Here is an 18967-nt window from a genome sequence, read left to right as displayed (position 1 = left end):
ACGCGAAAAGTCATCACTTCGAAATTTTCAGTCTCTGTATCAATCATTACGGAGCGCAAGTGTCAGAAATCTTCGTATAAAATCTTAAATTACATTCAAAAGTACTATTCCCGATTTTAAACCTACTCTATAATGTATCAGTAACGATAGTTCATCAAAAATAGTACTTTTAACATCATTTTAAGGTTTTGGAGGATGTGCTTTGGCACGAACATATTTTAAAGGTCAATTTGGAAACTAATACACCCCCACCCCTCGCAAATCCATCTAAGGGTTGAAATTCGAAGTTCGGTCGTACTTAGAATGTATGGCGTTAGAATCGAAACGAGGCGTTGGGCTCAGAGGGAGTATTTTTTGGTTGTGTTGTTTCAGAATCTCCACTGCTAATTTATATTTTAGAGAGGACACAATTGGGTTAATTTTCTGAAATGGACCACTAGTCAAGGTACGAATTTCAGCATTCTGATACATGTCTCTTAACCAAAATTTCACGTAGAACACGATACGCACAACGAAAATTATCGAAATCAACTCCTTCCAAAGATATTTAATATTTCTTGATGCGTGAATTCAAGCCACCCGCTCATGAAAACTCAATGCTCTGCGTGATTCACATCGTGCGCTAAACGTTATAATGACAGTCTCTGCGATATAAAAATCTGGCAACCTCAATCTTGACGCTTTGGCTCAGCTGTAGCAAATTGCTTATAGTTTGAACAACACATGGTGGGAAATGAACATTACTCGATTGAGAAGCTTGTTGAAACCGTTGTAGTGCGCGATTTGACTCACGTAGAGCTTTGAGTTTCTTGTCAGCGGGCAGTTCAAATTCCTCGTAACCTGAATTTCACATAATGTGAAATAAAAACGTTAATATCTTCGTTTGGAGTTTGTTTCATTAGTTTTCGTTGCGCGAATCGTGCTCTACGTGAAATGTTGGTTAAGAAACATGTATCAGAATGCTTAAATTCGTACCTTGTCCAGTGGTCCATTTTCAGTTTTCAGCATTGTAACATCATGAGGAATATTCAATAACTTTAGGTGTAGTGGACTTTACGTTAACGGAGATCCTGAGACACCGCAACCAAGAAATTTCCTTCCTGCACCTTAGTGTTTCAATTGAGGATTCACCTTAAGGTGCTCTATGTAGTTTCACTCACCGAGTCTTCAACTCGAACAGTGGCATGGAATTAGGAGGCATCCCACTCGAATGAACCAGAACTTGAGCTCCCGACTACGACTAACTAGCCTGCTCATGAACTTTCACTGAATTGTACGAATATCAGCGGTCGAATCTCATGCATAGCGTTTAGTTAACTACGTGAACTTGGTTTCGCTCACACGCCCACTTCCTATCACATACGCATCTCCTCTCTTCCTCCTCTTCCGGGTCGCATTCCCATTCTGCCGTGCTAAGGAAGAACGCCGTATGAACATTCGAGAGTTGCCAAATTTCCCTTGATAAAATATTTATTTTTTAAAGACATTCAAGCACATTTTTCTTTGAAATTTTCAGACATTTTAGATTAAATTGCGTACAAAATTGTCTGAAAATTTTGGAGAAGAATGTTCACGATTTCCCAAATAAATTCAGTTTTTATCGAAGGAAACTTGGCAACATCTGAGGGCTCTTACGGCGTTCTTCCGTAGCACGGCAGCATTCGTTTCCGCCCTTCGCCCTCCACCTTTCATGAGTCCAAATTCAAAACATCTTAAGTGCCATCAGACGTTGCTAATTTCCTGAAAATTCTCCTCGAATTTCTATTCGTCTCCGCCCTGCGCCTTTCATGAGTCCAAATCCAAAACATCTTATGTGCCATGAGGCGTTGCTCATTTCCTAAAAATTCTCTTCGGATTCCCATTCGTCCTCGCCCTCTGCCTGTCGTGGGTCTAAATCTAAAACATTTTAAGTGCCATAAGGCGTTGCTCATATCCTATAAATGGAAATGTTGCATGTGTGAGGAATTTGCGATTTGATTGTTGATTCCAATGTAAAAGTTCACGAGGAACACGACGGTGCCACTGGTTTTCTCTGAAATCAACTCCCAAGCTCAAAAAAGCTCTCAAAGTGAGGCCAAAATGGAGGGGATATCCCGCCCTACCCTGAGAGTCCACCTCTACATCAAAACAAACTCTCCATGGAAAGGTAGGGTGCAAATACATTAGCAGGGTTGCCACTTTATTTGGGGACTCCTAGACTGAAAACACGACAACCTTGCTAATGTATTTGCTCCCTATCTTTGCATGGAGAGATTGTTTTGATGTAGAGGTAGACTCTCAGGGTAGGGCGGGATATCCCGGCCCTCCATTTTGGCCTCATTTCGAGAGCTTTTTTTGAGCTTGGGAGATGATTTCAGAGAAAACCAGTGGCACCATCGTGTTTCCCGCGAACTTTTACATAAGAAACAACAGTCAAATCGCAAATCCCTCACACATGCAACATCTCCATTTTCTGAAAATTCTCCTCGAATTTCTATTCGTCTCCGCCCTGCGCCTTTCATGAGTCCAAATCCAAAACATCTTATGTGCCATGAGGCGTTGCTCATTTCCTAAAAAATTCTCTTCGGATTCCCATTCGTCCCCGCCCTTTGCCTTTCATGAGTCTAAATCTAAAGCATTTTAAGTGCCATAAGGCGTTGCTCATATCCTATAAATTCTCCTATACTTACTTTCTACGTGCGCAGAGAGATAAGTGATCAAAATTGTGTGCTGACATGGAACACGGGAAGTAGAATACAAAGTAACCCAAATCTTCGGTTGGTTGCTTTTCATTGGGTTTTCTTTCAATCGAAATGAGTTAATCTTTTGATTGAAGAACTCCAACCCAATAAAACGGGGCACACTGAAAAAAAAAAAAAAATACATTGGATCTAGAGTCCAGACTCTTAAAAACATCGACAAGAAAAAATACTCTTGATTCAATCATATTTAAGCTTAAATCAAGAACCAAGCCTCTTAATTTGAGCGGATTTCCTTTTGATTTAAGCTTAAATCTGATTGAATCAAGAGTCCTTTTTCTTGTAAATGTTTTCAAGAGTCTGGACTCCAGATCCAATGTGTTTTTTTCCAGTGCATGGATGGCTAGGCTTGAAACTGTGGGCTAATTGTTGACATTTATAGACAGAACGATAGACAAAGGAGACAAAGAGAAAATGGAGCGAGCCTAATGAAGGAAGCGGGTAGTTGCAATGGGCAAAAGAGGTATGCGATAGACTAGGTAACGGAAACTCACGAGAGACCCCATAGTTAGTCCACCATTTTCCCCCCTAGTCAAACAGCTAAACTGTCCACCAATAGGATCGCTCCATTTTTCCTTTGTCTTCTTTTGTCTATAGAAATGTCTATCAATTTCAAGGACCAGCTCGTAGGTCAGGCTTTCAGCGTAATCAGATGCAAGCAAACGAGTTGCAAGATCTGAGCAAGACTGCATCGCCTGTGCGTCGTTTCTACAAAAAGCGACTAAATACATTCAATACTACTGAAGGACATACACAGGCAAATTGTACTCGGATCTGAATGATAATGTTTGGGAGTGTTGTAACGCGGGCTGGGTGGTAACAATGGCGTTTTTGTGAGATACTAAGAATTACGATCCAACACTCCGTCCTTTGTAAAATCCTGCAAGATATGAAGTACGTAATCCGCTCCCAGGCCCATAACAAACTTGCAAAGCTCAGGTTGTTATAGTCACTTGCCGTCACTCTAATCGCGAATCTGTGTCTGTAATTGGCCACATTAAGATGCAGAGACAGAGGGCTGAAGCTGGAGCTAGAAAGCGGTCCTGCCAGTTTGAGGGGGGATGTTGAGAGGAAAATATTTTAATTTTAGTCAAAATACGGCAACCTTGCTCTTTAGCATAGTGCTATACATGCTCTTTAAAAAAACAACAAAAACGGAGGATGCTTTACTTCGTTTCATAACAAAGGCGTAACTCAAGCCATTTCAGAAGAAAAGCTGAGATATGAATCAGAATGCTAAATGGATGATATCCTCTTACACTGGAAAAAAAACACATTGGATCTAGAGTCTAGACTCTTGAAAACATTGGCAAGAAAAAATACTCTTGATTCAAACAGATTTAAGCTTAAATCAAAAGGAAATCAGCTCAAATTAAGAGGCTTGGTTTTTTATTTGAGCTTAAATCTGATTGAATCAAGAGTATTTTTTCTTGTCGATGTATTTTTTCAGAGTCTGGACTCTAGATCCAATGTGTTTTTTTTTTCCAGTGTACTTGTTAGCTAACACAGTAGTTTTCATTTTTTTAACAAAATTCATCAATTTCAAGAACTATAAAAATTTCTCTTACTAAATTTACGCAAATACCGCTCCGATGAATCTCTCATTCGCAGGATTCTAAAATCCACAAGCCCGACCGATCATTTGACAGGGGTTAACAAAAAAGGGTCCGAAACGAACCAACCAAAATATACCAAACGATCACATCAGCGTGAATAACGATGTATGTAATATCTACTTGCTCTTACCGTCACTTTCACCTTAAGTAAGTGTATGAAAGCTGTTTCGGAATGGCCCGACTTAAACTCCGAATTACTTGCACCTCCTTTACGACGTAAAACCGTAAGCGCTTCGTGATCTGACAGGACAGAGCACAGCCCACGTCATAATTGCATACTGGTTTCGAAAACGACACATTATGGTCGCCGTCGCAATGCTGCTTTTACAGAGAGATTACAGATGATGCTCTTAAAGGCTCGTGAGGGGAGGGGGAGGGGCAGGAGGTTGCAACGGCATACAGTTTACCAAATTTGTGATCGGAGTTCTTCGGTCGTTCAGGCTTAGGCACCTAAAATTTGTGAAGGTTGGGTCATCGTTGCGCCTAAAATCCGTCAATTATTTGGACCGCGTTAAGCAGGTAGGTCTGATAGGAACCAAGCCACATCCGTTATTGCCAAATTCAATTGAGTGATTTGAATCTTTACATGAAAACAGTTATGCGGGTTTTTGTGCAAATTCCAGTAAATTTTCTGTATGGTACTAAGCAAATTCCTTAAAATTTTCAGAGGAATCCGCACAAACTGTCTCTTGTAAAAAATTAAATTGCCCAGTTAAATTTGAAAATAGCTGATGTGGCTTGGCTCCGATCTGCCGAACGCGGTCCATTTCAACTTGGTGATTATGAAGTAGTGATAGTGTGACGCGTATGCAAAAAGTTCATTTAGCCCCTGAAAAATTATAGATGACTCTTAAGAATTGGGCTCTCTCGTGATGGTGGCTCCTAAGATTTTGGCAGAACACTGTTTGGAAAGGGCATTTGTACAAATAAGTTTATGCTCAGATTTTTTCACTTACCTCCTTAATAACCATATTGTTTCTTATGTTGCAGGTGAGATGGCAATTTTCTACCATTTAATAGTTGTGATAGAATGCTGCAACGGCTCTTGAGACACTCGATCGACCTATATGGAGGGTAAAATAAAACTTAGCTTATTTCAAGCAAAATACTTAACAGAATATAAAAAAACAATTGATAATTTTAAAAAACTGAGAAAAAAGTTGTTTGCTGGTTTTAAAATACTTGAGTTATCATGATACCTTCATTATTATACTTTCACAAAAATAAACTGTTATAAAAAATTGTTAACATTATTACTAAAATTGTAGTTATACTGTCGTACTTCTAAGATGATGTAAAGTTTCTTGGTCATGAAAGGGTTAAAAATACAGTTCTGCACGTATTTTTTATCCTACGTGCCTCCATTAAATGGGAAAGTTACTGCGAATCTAAAACTTTGCGATTATTGGCAACTTTGAAAAGTGTGGCAGTGCGCTCACATTTTTTCGCGGAAAACAATGCGGGACGAGACCATCAGCATTGAGAGTTTGAACAAAAAAGTAATTGAATGAGGTAAACTGTATTCCATCACTCATCAATTATACATGTGAAATGGAAACTGTTTTTGATAAAGCCCTGAGATTCTGACTTTATAATTAGATGATAAAACTTGAGTAATTTTCACAACAGCAGCTAATAGATCCACCAATAAGTACCTCATACCCGCCTCCTCTGTTACCTACCCGTTTTGTTCAGCACCGATGAAACTCCCAAACCACATATTCCGTTTGCAAAATCTAGGCTCTCATATGATTTTTTTGAATGAGAAGAAATCAACATTATTTCTTGAAGTTTTCACAGAATTTTCTTCGCACTGCGACAGAAACTCACGCAGGTTTTGAGTAATTGATACTGGATAGTTTCTTTTTAAAGAAAAATGTGTATGACAGGTCTGCAACATCGCAAACCGAGATCCGTGGTTTAGGAGTATCGCCATCGATAATCTTACGAATGGTTTGTGACATCAACACCCAGGATGTCTTAACTCTCCCTATAAAGGAACTTAGGTTATGACTAGGTATAACATTCTTGTTGCGGGGGTTGCTGACATCTTAAGTGCGAGTAGGAAAATAATGGGGCCGAAATTACCCCCGACTCGACGCGAGGCGGACTCCAGGATCGGGACCGGGCGGCGAAGAATGGGTTCATCCTGAACTTGAAGAGGGCGCAGGTGGGAGGAGGAGGGTGGATTCCAAGTCAAACAATGATGATAAGTAGTTTAAATGGCAAACAATGCGAAATTACATAATTGAGCCGTGCCGTGCGCCACGGGTTGCATCACACCAGCGCCGCCGCTCTGTGCATCGTGCGCTTGCACTCATAAAACGTTAATTCATCAAACCAGACATTGTTTCTCGAATCCTGAGTGGAGATTGTGCACGAGAATGATAGAAGGAATGGCCGATAGATGGAAATGATTGATCGACAAATAAAAACGTGAACCGATCCATCGATCGGTTTCAATCGACACTGATTCGATCGGCTCATAGGTTTGTCGATCGATTAATGGAGTTGTCGATCGGTTCAGTGCTTTGCCGATCGATACACGGATTTATCAATCAATTCACGGGTTTTTAGATAGATTCACAGCTTTATCGATCGATTCACAAGTTTGTCGATCGAATCGATGTCGATCGGTGTCGATCAAATCACGTCGATTGGTTCACGTTTTTATTTTTCGATAAAGTAAGTTCGATTGAACCGACACCGGGTTTTGAATCATTTGTCGATGGAATTGGTGTCGATATCAGTTCACCTCGATCGATCCACGCTTTTCTTTTTCGATCGATTCATGTCGTCGATCTAATCCATGCCTTCCAAGAATGATTTATTGGTCCTTACGGTATTCCTTGATGAGCTAAGTTCGCAAAATTTTTCTAACTCGAGGAATTTTTTTTTTTTTTGGGGGGGGGGGGGATTTAACAATTGGACAATTTACAGTTCTGTGAAGTCAAGCAACTGCATTTTTGGTTTTAAGAGTTGTACTTTAACCGATTAGATCACGATATCATAATTTGTTGAACAATTCTTCAGTGTGAAAACTGTGAGGATATTCTTTTGCTCGTTTCATTCACTGTCCTGATGAAAACGACCATATTATTACGAACGTAGTACCATGTTGACACCACCAATGCCATCATGGAGACTTTAACGCATGAGTAGAACAAATGGCGAATTCCTAAGCCAAAAGAATAGTTGTAGTCAGTCTCAAAATATGAATTTTGCTAATGTTCCCGGTTAAAACGATATTGTTAGTGAGTGAAACATCGTACCGTCTTGACCATGTATGACCATTCATGAACATCAGTAATGTCTTTTCGTTAAAGAATATGAAATGTGTTGCCGTTGGTATTTTTTAAAACTGCCCTTAAATATTTGTGCCAACCGTCATTACTCTAGACGGATCAATCGGAATTATGGTTGAGTATTTGGCAATGATGGATGAGAGCATTATGACAATAGGAAGAGCTGGCACGATTGGCACCGGAGCAGTCCTGAACCTCAAGTCGAGACGGTCTGCAGACTTACAGTCGGCAGTATCAGACTTCAATGCTGCGCTCTGCTCTCACGTTCAAATGATAGTCAAAGATTTCAGCTAAAAAATCCGGGTTTCCTTCAATGATTCCGAAAAGCAGCAATTCGTTGAAATTGTTTCCACTAAACAATGCCAATCTGTTTACCGTCGACAGTCTACACAGTCAGCGTTCCAGAGACTATGCTCTCTTTTCAATGGAACAGAATTGGATGGAACTTGTAGAGCATGTTTGAACTTCTGGAAAAGGTCTCGAAAATACTTGTTTTGTAATTGAGGCCAAATCTGTCAAAAAGGGCCTCATCTTCAGACAGAAAAATTTTCCAAGCGAGGAAAATTTAGCACAAAATTTCGAAATGGGCGATTTCGAGTTCTCGACGGGAAAAGCTCTCGCCCTTTAAACAAGCTGCGCACGTTTTCCGTTTAAGGTCCTCACCACAGTGGGCGCTAGTTGATCTCATTTGTGCGCATATTAACATTGTTGACCTTAGGTTTACCTAAAATTTTAACCTAAAAATTTAATTTAACATTTAAAAATTGTTCTTGGAACTTCTGAACATCATATCTCTCTCGATTCTTGAGCTTTGGAGGTCAAACCTGCGCCAAAGTGTCAAGATTTCCTTACTGTATGCAGTGCGATACTTATACCTCAAATTTGAATTTTTGTGGTAAGGAGCTGTCCCTAAATTACGTACACTGGAAAAAAAAACACATTGGATCTAGAGTCCAGACTCTTTAAAACATCGACAAGAAAAAATACTCTTGATTCAATCGGATTTTAGCTTAAATCAAGAACCAAGCCTCTTAATTTGAGCGGATTCCCTTTTGATTTAAGCTTAAATCCGATTGAATCAAGAGTATTTTTTCTTGTCAATGTTTTCAAAAGTCTGGACTCTAGATCCAATGTGGTTTTTTTTTTTTTTTGTTTTTGTTTTTTTTTTTGTTTTCCCAGTGTATCGCACTTTTTCGGCATTTGACCGTCCCTCCCTTCCTTATATGCTCCCTATTCTTTAACACGTAAACAATAAATGGCGTAACGCTCTCCTCGACCCCCCTTCCCCTAAAGCTTTACGTATTTAGGGACGGCCCTTAAGCCCGTTATCACAAATACGGTCACAAACAAATCCCCACGTCTTGGACGGCAACGTCGCGTCGCGTCGTCCCGAAGTGTGAAGTCGTCAGAGAGTATCAAGGCGTCAAAATTCGAACGAATCAATCATCGCAGCTCGGACGCGGACGGCCGTTGAAAAACGGAGCGCCGCACCGAAGACCCGTGGTCGTCCATCGGCTTGGGGAGGGGGGGGGGGGGGGGTTAAGAAGGGGTCATTATACATTCTGAGCAGACCGGGTAAGTTCAGGAGCCGAAATTTTTCGCCACGCTGCGCGTCAGCAGTTGCATCACTGCGCTCGCACGCACATATTCACACTCGCTCACACCAGTGGCGTGGCGTGAATGATCGATTATCGATATCTCGCCATTTGAAGCTATGGTAAAGAATCGATTAACAAGGTGTTCGCTGCGAACACCCTAATGATCGATCTTTTTTCATAGGTTTGAGTGGCGTATCGATCGATATATCGCAAAGCACGCCACGCCACTGTCACACACTCGCGCTCGCCTGGAGAGAACTACCGAAAATTATACCGAGGATCCGCGGCCGCCATTGCCCGTTACGTCCGCTGACTTAGACATTGAGAAACTGACCCAGTTCTGCGCGCGGCATCGGGCGCGTGACCTCTATTTTTGGAGGGAAATGATGGAATTTTTACGCGACAAGTAAATTACTCGTTGATTTTGAGTAAGTTCGGAGGATCTGACTTTGGAAGGTGAGCAGCTAAGCACTGGAAAAAAAAAACATTGGATCTAGAGTCCAGACTCGTAAAAACATCGACAAGAAAAAGTGCTCTTGATTCAATCAGAATCTAGCTTAAATCAAGGACCTAGCCTGTTAATTTAAGCGGATTTCGTTTTGATTTAAGCTTAAATCTGCTTGAATCGAGAGTCCTTTTTCTTGTCAATGTTTTCAAGAGTCTGGACTCTAGATCCAATGTGTTTTTTTTTTTTTTTCCAGTGAGCGATGAGTGGAGGTTGGGTAGCAGATCAAAGGCTACGGCGAAGAGAAAAGAACATAAGGTAGTGGCGATTTCCGACTCACTGGAAAAAAAAAGTTTCTCTGATCTAGAGTCCAGACTTTTAAAACATTTGACAAGAAAAAATACTCATGATTCAATCAGATTTTTGCTTGAATCGAGAGCAAATCCTCTTAATTTGAGCGGATTCTCATTTGAATCAGGCAAAAATTTGATTGAATCAAGAATATTGTTTCAAGCAATTTTTTAAGAGTCTTGGCTCTGGATCTTAAAGACTTTTCATCCAATTTTTGTTTACACCGTGACGCATGTGGGGAGAATATGGCGTTAACATTTCTGCGAAATCCGAGATTCAAATTATATAAAACGAAGCGTAATGTTCACAGTTTTTCTCGAAACATAGTTTCACAAGAAAACACATGATTTCACGCAATTTTTGAAGTCTGACTTTATCTATAAACCATTGAACACGTCATTTTTGTGAGAAAATGGATGATAAAAGAGTCTGAATACCCACTAACGACGCCAGCCTCTTTCCAAGCTATCGAAAATGCCGACACTTTCTTTTTTTCTCGGGGCTGCGTGATCTACGCGTCACGAAACGAAAAGATAAACTTCGCGCGTGAAACCAAGTGAAACCTGAAAATCGGCTCACATGGATCTCTGGAGCTTTCGGATCGCGCATACAAAAACTTAAGGTCCAGCTGCCGAAATTTGGGTCAGATACTTGAAGTTCGGTTGACTTATGACTCCGTATAAGTTTCAACCGAAGTTTCAATCGAAATTTAGTAGCGTGACCTGCAGTGGCGTGGCGAGAATTGCGATGTATCGATTGTTATGCTATTTAAACCTATGAAAAAGGATCGATAAACAGAAAGTTCGCAGCGAACACCTTGATAATCGATTCTTTACCATAGGTTTAAATGGCATAACAATCGATAGATCGCAATTCACGCCACGCCACTGGTGACCCGCATCTCGGCAGCTTTAGACCTCAAGTTTTTGAATGCACGAGCTTTCAAACTTCAGACGCCCATTTGATCCGAACTTCTGATTATACGCACGAAGTTTTCTCTCTGTCAAAGATACCGGAGTCTTCTGTCCCGAGGACCCGCTTGAATCTTCACTTTCTAACATGGGCGTAGTTAAAAAGGCAAGGCCACCATACCTCTCGGTGACGCTACAATAAGAACCCTCAGTTATGTCATATTAATCTAAACAATAACAATGACATAACCTCTTTCAATGCTACGCACCAATAGCGTCTATGTGTAGAATTCTGAGTCTCGTGTCAGCTCCCACCCTTTACCCATCCACCTACTCTGTCGCGCTAAGGAGGAACGCCGTATGCGACTTCAGGCGTTGACAAATTTATTTTAATAAAATAAGAATTTTCAAGGAAATCTGCCAATTTTTTCCTCCAATTTTTCAAAGAATTTTATTCGCAATCATATCTGAATTATCTGGAAATTTCAAGAGAAAATATTCATAACTCTTCTTCCAGGGTCTCCGCAGATTTTAAAAAATGAGATTCCCTGACATTTCCCTGCCAATTTTGGTAAAACTTCCTGGACAACTGAAAATATGCCAGATGGTTAAAAAGTTTTAATTTGAAATAGTTTTCAGAAACGTTAAACCCATTCTAGAATACAAATGAAGGTGACTTAAAATTCTTTTCCTGCTACTCTCGTCACTTTCCCTGACTTTCTCATCATTTTCCCTGATATTTCCAGATTTTCCTGATATCCCCCGACTTTTGAAACTCTGAGGAACACCGTAAGAGCCTTCAGACGTTGCCAAGCTTCCCTTTCATAAAATACGAATTTTCATGAAAATCTGTCGAATTTTTTTCTTCCAATTTTTCAGAAGATTTTTTTCAGAGCTAAATTATCTGAAAATTTCAAGAGAAACTATTCATAACCCACCTTATAAGAAAACATATCACTGTAGGAAATCCGGCAACTCTCTTATGTTCATACGGCGTTTTTCCTTAGCACGGCAGTACTGAAATCTCCTGCGACGCTTGTGCTTTCTGATCGGTTCCAGGACCCCGATCCCTAATTGGAAAGATTCCAAGCGTGTTCTGTTGGGGAACGCGGGGTGTCTGGTAGGAGGTGCCGGCCGTACCGGGCGGAATGTGACCGAGATCGGTTTTAAAAATGCTCGTGACATAATGTCCGTCACGTGACCTTGCTTTCGGGCGCAATGAGGTGTGAACTGCACTTAGAGCTCTGCCTCCACCTGGGGGAGGGGGGGCTTGGGGGACGAGGAGGGGAAGCGTAAGGTGTTGCTGGGATGATTACACTCTTACTCTGCAATGCAATGGTGCGATGCGCTCAGCACCATCCTCGGAAATCTCCACCGTCTGCGCTCTTGCCGCACTCCCGTAATGGCGAAGAGAGACGTACTGCCGTGCTGACACTGGAAAAAAAACACATTGGATCTAGAGTCCAAACTCTTAAAAACGGCGACAAGAAAAAATACTCTTGATTCAATCGGATTTTTGCGTAAATCAAGAACAAATCCTCTTAATTTGAGCGGATTTCCTTTGGATTTAAGCAAAAATTTGATTGAATCAAGAGTATTTTTTCTTGTCGATGTTTTCAAGAGTGTAGACTCTAGATCCGATATGTTTTTTTTCCTGTGAAGGAAATACGCCGTATGAATATCCAAGAGTTGCCAAATTCCCTCCGATAAAAATGCACATTTTTGAGGAAAATTATGAGTATTTTTCTTTAAAATTTTCAGGAACTTCAAATAAAATTGCGAAAACAATTATCTGAAAAATCGGGGGGGGGGGGGGGAAACATTCATAAGTTCACCAGGCAATTCGTGTTTTATCAAAGGAAATGTGATAACGCCTGAAGGTTCATACGGCGTTCCTCCAGGGCAGCGTGCCTTTGAAATTTTCGGAATCGAGTTTCTATCCATTTTCTATTCCATTCCGTCTAATCACATTTAAAAGAAATCGCCGATACCGCCAGAATAGCGAATTTCATCTTCTTTGTATAACAATGAGACAAATATGAGGAAGCCGTAAGTGCGAAAAAACGCACAAACGAGCACTTCAAGACAAAACAGCCGTAAGGAGCATTATTCCGCCAGAAAGGAAACGGTAGCAGAGCTTTTAAGTAAAATGGCGCCTTATCCTGCCAAAATCTAACATGAAAATTTGTTTGCTGTGTGTCCAAAATGCAACCACAAGATCATGCAGAAGATAGCACTAACGGCTGTCTTGTCTAACACTAGCCTTTTTCTGTACTTGAAATCCTCAAAATTCAGACATTGGTATCACTGTCGCTCCTTTGAGCTGCGTTTAATATAACCTTTCCGGCAGAAAAAAAACGCCCAAAATATTGGACCGAACTGAAGCTCAGGCAGCTTAAGATTCGCAGTTCAAACGAGCACTTCCGAGAAAGAAGCGATTACTTAAATTACGATATTAATCTTCCATGTTCTTATAGGAATCCAGAAAACATTGTGAGCGGCGATTTTTATTTTTACCCCTTGTTTTCCACCACTAATTACAGGTTCATCGCACTTCATGGTTGTCATATCATACGAAATTCTCAAATTAGTAATATGAGTTGATACGGGACAATCCCAAAATTATGGCAACCGGGCTAGATCAGACAGATAGACCAACGTACATATAATATGGCTTCACGTCATCCAACATTAACCGATTAGGGCCCGAAAGTCACCGATGCCCCCCACCCGTCTTTTCCAGCCACTTAAGAGCCGCGATGTCTCACGTGTAATTGTATTTTTTCTTCAAACAATCGCCCGGGTCTTGAACTCGTCGCATCGATGGCGTCCCGACGGTCTGTTTGATAATTGCGGGCCTCTTTCGTGTCCTGGTGTCATAACAATAATCAGTGTCGTTGAACTTGAGCTGTCATTGAATCAGCCCGGTCGTTCAGACGCTGATGATTGGTCCAGTGTGTCTGAGCCGTCAAATCCCCTTCTAATCTTTCATTTTTTCTTCAGTTGTGGGTAGATAGGTTTCCAAGTTTTCCACAAATGTGATTTTGATGATCGATACTTTGGTGATGATGTAACTTTTCACGCCAGCTTTTTATTCACCATCACAACTCCTCACATCGTCGCCTCCTGAAGTGGGGGCGTGGGCGTATCTCAATTGCCACGTGAGACCTGTTTTACATAAAGATCCATGCTGTTTGGGGCTCATGCGCAAATTGAGATATGCCTAAGAGGTGGCGTTATTGTGAACATCTACGAGGAATTTGGTTAAGAATCAGAATTTAAGACTTCGACGAATAACTCTCTGTCTGAAAACAAAAGTTGCGAGTGGTATATACTGTTGAATGGAAACTGAGCGAACAGGTATATTCCTAATACACACGCTATTGGCGGTGGCGAGACATTTTATCCAATTTTGTTTAATTCAAATTTTCACTGTCCCCTTATAAAGTTAGTCCAATAGTTTTCTTCTCTATGAACCAATAGTTTACTTCGTCCAGTTATAAGCAATGGTATAGGTGCTGAGATTTTGCCAAATAATGGGATGTAACTCTTAGATGCCCAAGCCGGATCAAATTGACCCAAGGATCGCTGTAACACGACTTCGCAGGTTCTATAGGGCTGGTACATCCAAACTGAGATGTAGGTCTACAAATACACCTTTGAAAAAATAAGACATCAAATTGAAAACAAGCGGGAAAGTTCTAATACGTGGGTATTAGAGAAGCGCTCAGCGGTGAGCGCAATTTTAATGAGTCCCAGATTTAATTTACTACCTATTAACTGAGTATGTTAAAATTTGCAATAATTAAAACATCTAAAATTGTGCTTCCTCCCCCCCCCCCCCGAAAAAAAAATCCAAGATCCATAAGAAAAATAATGATCCATTACTTAAGTACCGAAATATTAATACATAAAAAATCCTCGATTTCTCATAAAAACAGAGAAAACTATTACGGCTCCAAAAAAATAACTTTTCTAGATCATTTGAAGAAAATGTATCAAAGATGAACGTATCACTTAACGAGGCCAAATTAATTGTTTTAATGATGCCCTAATTGGACACGTAAAAAATATTATAGGTAAATAAATGAACGAAATATAAATATTAATAGGTAAATGATGAGACAATAAACGAAATCAATCAACCGCAACTGATTGTGAGTACTGAAGGTAACTTTTCGCGAATCGAAGGCACCATGTGTCCGCTAGGTTGCAGCACACTACGCTAAAACCTTCTAATGACTCATGATCAGACACAACCTTTCCTATGTTTATTGTTTATGCTCTATGATACTCTGTCTTCGTGATAACAGGATTTCATACAATACAATAATCTAATACGTAATTACGTAAATAGAGAAAGAGAATTCTTGCAATACCAGAATTATAACCAGGGTAAACGGAAATTACATTCATTTTTTCCTCCTCATATTATGTTGAGCCTTAGTGAAAAATCTTTCCCACTTTCCTTCCGCAGTTTTCCTTCTGACAGCAAATTGTTAATCATGTTCTCCTGAAATCCTTGCTTTCATTTAGTAGATTCGGAATTTCTCATAAATTTTAGGAATTTAAATGCGTTTACAGAAATTTCTGGCCAACCAAAGGCAGAAGTTGCCTCTACGCCTTAATTTATAAAGGTAACTTACGTTCTGTGTAATTAATAAACCATGCTGGCCCAAATATCTGAAACCCTCTACTGTGATAACATTCGAATCAGTCACTGTTACAGGGACAGTAATATCTTCAATGTAATCTATAGGGATATTGTAGGTATAGGTATATCGTAACAAGTCAACAGTGAAACTAGCAGACCATGTATCTCGTTTGCGGTGCTTAAAAATCTCCGCTCCCATTTTATTCTTTTGACAGAGAACAAATCATTTTTCCTCCTTGGTTTTCACAGAGTTTTCTTTGCACAGAGAAGAAAAATTGCAGAAGTTTTTATAAATTGATGTTGGTTGGTTTTCCGTGTAAAGAAGAAAGTATGAAAGGAAGTCTACAACGTCGCAAACCGAGATACGGGGTCTGGTAATTCCACCGTCCAACTGTATTTTACAGAAATTACATTGTGAGTATGGAGCTGATCACTAGAATTACTATGCATAAATATGTACCTAGGATAAGGGTGGTTGCAACAGTATTTGTCATGAATGGTCCATGACACCTGCAGAAAAGATCGGTGGTTCCTGAGTGATGATAAGAGGACTCGTAGGTTTCGTTGAAACGCATGATTCTCATATGTATCTGTAGAGGTATAGAGTTTTGGCCTGCTGAGGAGTTGAGTAAATTAGGAGCCATTGCTCATAAGCTGACAAAGTTAGGAGGAAACACGATGAAACTGTAGAACTTTTGATACTTTGAGAATGTAAACAAAGACTCAACCTCAAAAATCTTTCACAATAATATTGTGTACTCAATTTCCAAAAACTCTATGGTTCATGAATTTTTTAATCAAAGGTAAGTAAAAGTTCTCCAACTGGATGAGAGATGGCCGTAGTGATCATTCGACGAAATTCTCTCTGCCATTTTACCTATTCATGGAATCAAGTAAATGTAGGTCCCCGTTTATTAGACGATGCGACGCATGAAAAAATGCCAGGCGAAAGCAGTATCTTTTGTTATTGTAAGTCATAAAATCAGGTTGTAGGTAAGAAAACTTCCTCACACATGGAGGTGATGTAACTTTCAACCTCATCTCCTACATAGTCTGGTGGAACACTTATTATCGTCTTACGGTAAGTAATGGAGAAACCTTGTTTTATCGTCTCAAAGCGAGTCCTTAAGGAAGGTTATTTACCCTCTTTACTGAAAAGTAGACAACAGGCCAGTTGGAATTTTGCTCTCATTGAGCGTTCAAATGTCTGTGTTAGGTCTGCGGAGATAACACATAAGGTGTCTTGCAATGAATCTGACGGAACCAAATTCACCAGAGAGTGAATGAGTAAATGAGTCATGAAACCTAGAATTTTTAGTACAAATAAGAGGCTAACACATACCTTTGTTATGGAGCAATGTGAGAGGTAGAATGTAGCGGTTTCAGAGTAGAGTGTTATAAGGAAGATTTATGAAACTGTCGGTGCCGCAAAAAATCTTAGACTTTGAAAGTACACAATTTTCTGCTACTTCAGATATCTCAGATTTTTTGACACCTAGTTAAACTCAATAATTAGAAGTTGTGAACTGACAGGGATGTGATGACGACATCGCTTTGAGAATAACAGATATTCTATGATCAAGGATACACTCGAGCGGTCCTTTTCATAATTTGCAGCGATGAGGTGGTGACAATTACGAAGGTACAAATCCCTGCGCTTGAGCTGCGCAAAATGCTCCAGTCGTTTATCTATGCTATTCAGCATAAAAATGCAAACCGTGTTGTAATTGGTGCTTGAGAACAACTGTGGTACACTAGTATAATGAAGCATTTTGCATGTATCGCAAATGGCAGATCTCCTACCTGACATACTTTAATTAACCCAAAAACACTAAAACAGTCTCTGAGGTAGCATGATAATTGGTCAAATAATTTCACAGCATTATACTTCAGAAACTTTCACAAACTTCACGAGGTGGGCAGAACGAGTCTGAAGACAAGACACACATACGTTGAATAATTCCAAAATATTATGCTTCAAATTTCAGACAATTTCACAATCTTAAATTTCACAACACAATCTTAAACGAGGCGGATGGATTATGGAATTAATTATGGATGGAGGGAGATGGACGAAATATGAAAACACAAAGGAGTAAGCGAGACGCGAGAAGCAAATACGGGAGAGTAGTGTCATCTGAATCTGAATCGCGGCTATGTACCTACAGAAAATGAACATTGATCTTATAGATCGTATTCGATACATCAAACGGGTGAGATTGTATCGATATCGATTGGTTCAAAACATAAACATAGCCTCAAAAATAAATTCAGAAATCTGAAAGAACGGGTCTTTTGTAACAGATTTTTTATTCTTTTGAGTACCAAATGCCAATTCTAAGGGAAATGGTCGGAAAATTTCTCATTTTCAGCTTTTCCAACTTAAATCCTTACAGTTTGGTTTGAGGTTATGTTCAATTGTTTTGAACCAAACGATACATTGAACCCGTATCGAATACGGTCTATTAAGCCAGAAGAGGGCCAAAGACGCCAAAACTCATGAACCAATCAGAGAAGGGCAAAAGGCAAAAGGATGGCAATACTCTCCAGTACCTAGGTCAAAGACACATAACCTAGATGTAGGCGAATTCTACTAAGGTGTCCGAATAAGGTTATCACCGGTGGAAAAGTTTTCGGAAAACAGAACGCGAATCTTGAACTTTCAGAAGTAATTATACGATAACTATAAACCGCATAGCAAAGAGAGTTTTAGGACTGTTATTTATTTCTTACGCTAATTTGCATTTAATCGTATTCACAGAGGCATAATGAGGTAATCAAAAAAAAAAAAAGTAAAAATGGCGTTTCGTGCATCGATGAGTTGGTGCGCCATTTGATCGCTTGAGCGCCCTACTATACTAGAGCTCTAGTGGCAAATCGAAATCAAAAAGCGCCGCCTATCGGCTGAGCGCTTAAAAGTACAAAATTAAATATCGACACAACCGAGGATAGGAGAGACGTTTTTGGGTCTGGTTTTTATAAGTTTTCTCCCGAATCAGAGCGACAATTCGTTGGCAGCATAGAGCGGAGCATCGTGAGCTCACGTCTCGCGCCGTAGCGCCTTCAATTTTGCAGATGCAACACGGACATCCATCAAGCACGAATAGTTGTATCCTTGCGCCGTCATCAACAGACGACCTTTCCCTTGCTCTTTTCCCATGTTGTGTTGGTTCCGTCTGTCTTATTTGTAGTGGTACTTCAAGGGCTGCGTTAGAAAACAGCCGAAGATAGGAAAGATGTAATCGTACCTTTGTTTTACCTTTTCTTTCGAATCCAAGCGATACCTCATTGACGGCATAAAGCGGAGCATTGCGAGTTCACGCATCGCGCCTTCAATTTTGCAGATACA

General features: G+C 40.1%; 2 protein-coding genes across 4 annotated transcripts in view; one reads left to right on the top strand and one right to left on the bottom strand.

Annotated features, from left to right (window-relative positions):
• sona (sol narae) overlaps nt 1–18967 on the top strand; it is a 172296-nt gene that overhangs the window by 29267 nt on the left and 124062 nt on the right. The window lies entirely within an intron of this gene.
• LOC109030839 (uncharacterized) overlaps nt 1–18967 on the bottom strand; it is a 143610-nt gene that overhangs the window by 82864 nt on the left and 41779 nt on the right. The window contains exon 3 of the mRNA XM_072300907.1: nt 5311–5417. Within this exon, the coding sequence (XP_072157008.1) occupies nt 5315–5417 (103 nt within the window). The 3' untranslated portion in view covers nt 5311–5314. The remainder of the gene's footprint in view (nt 1–5310; nt 5418–18967) is intronic.

The sequence above is a fragment of the Bemisia tabaci genome, chromosome 5, assembly GCF_918797505.1.
Source record: "Bemisia tabaci chromosome 5, PGI_BMITA_v3".
Classification (NCBI taxonomy): Eukaryota; Metazoa; Arthropoda; class Insecta; order Hemiptera; family Aleyrodidae; genus Bemisia; species Bemisia tabaci.
The sequence above is the reverse complement of the archived record's forward strand: the minus strand, read 5'-3'. Positions and strand labels throughout refer to the sequence as shown.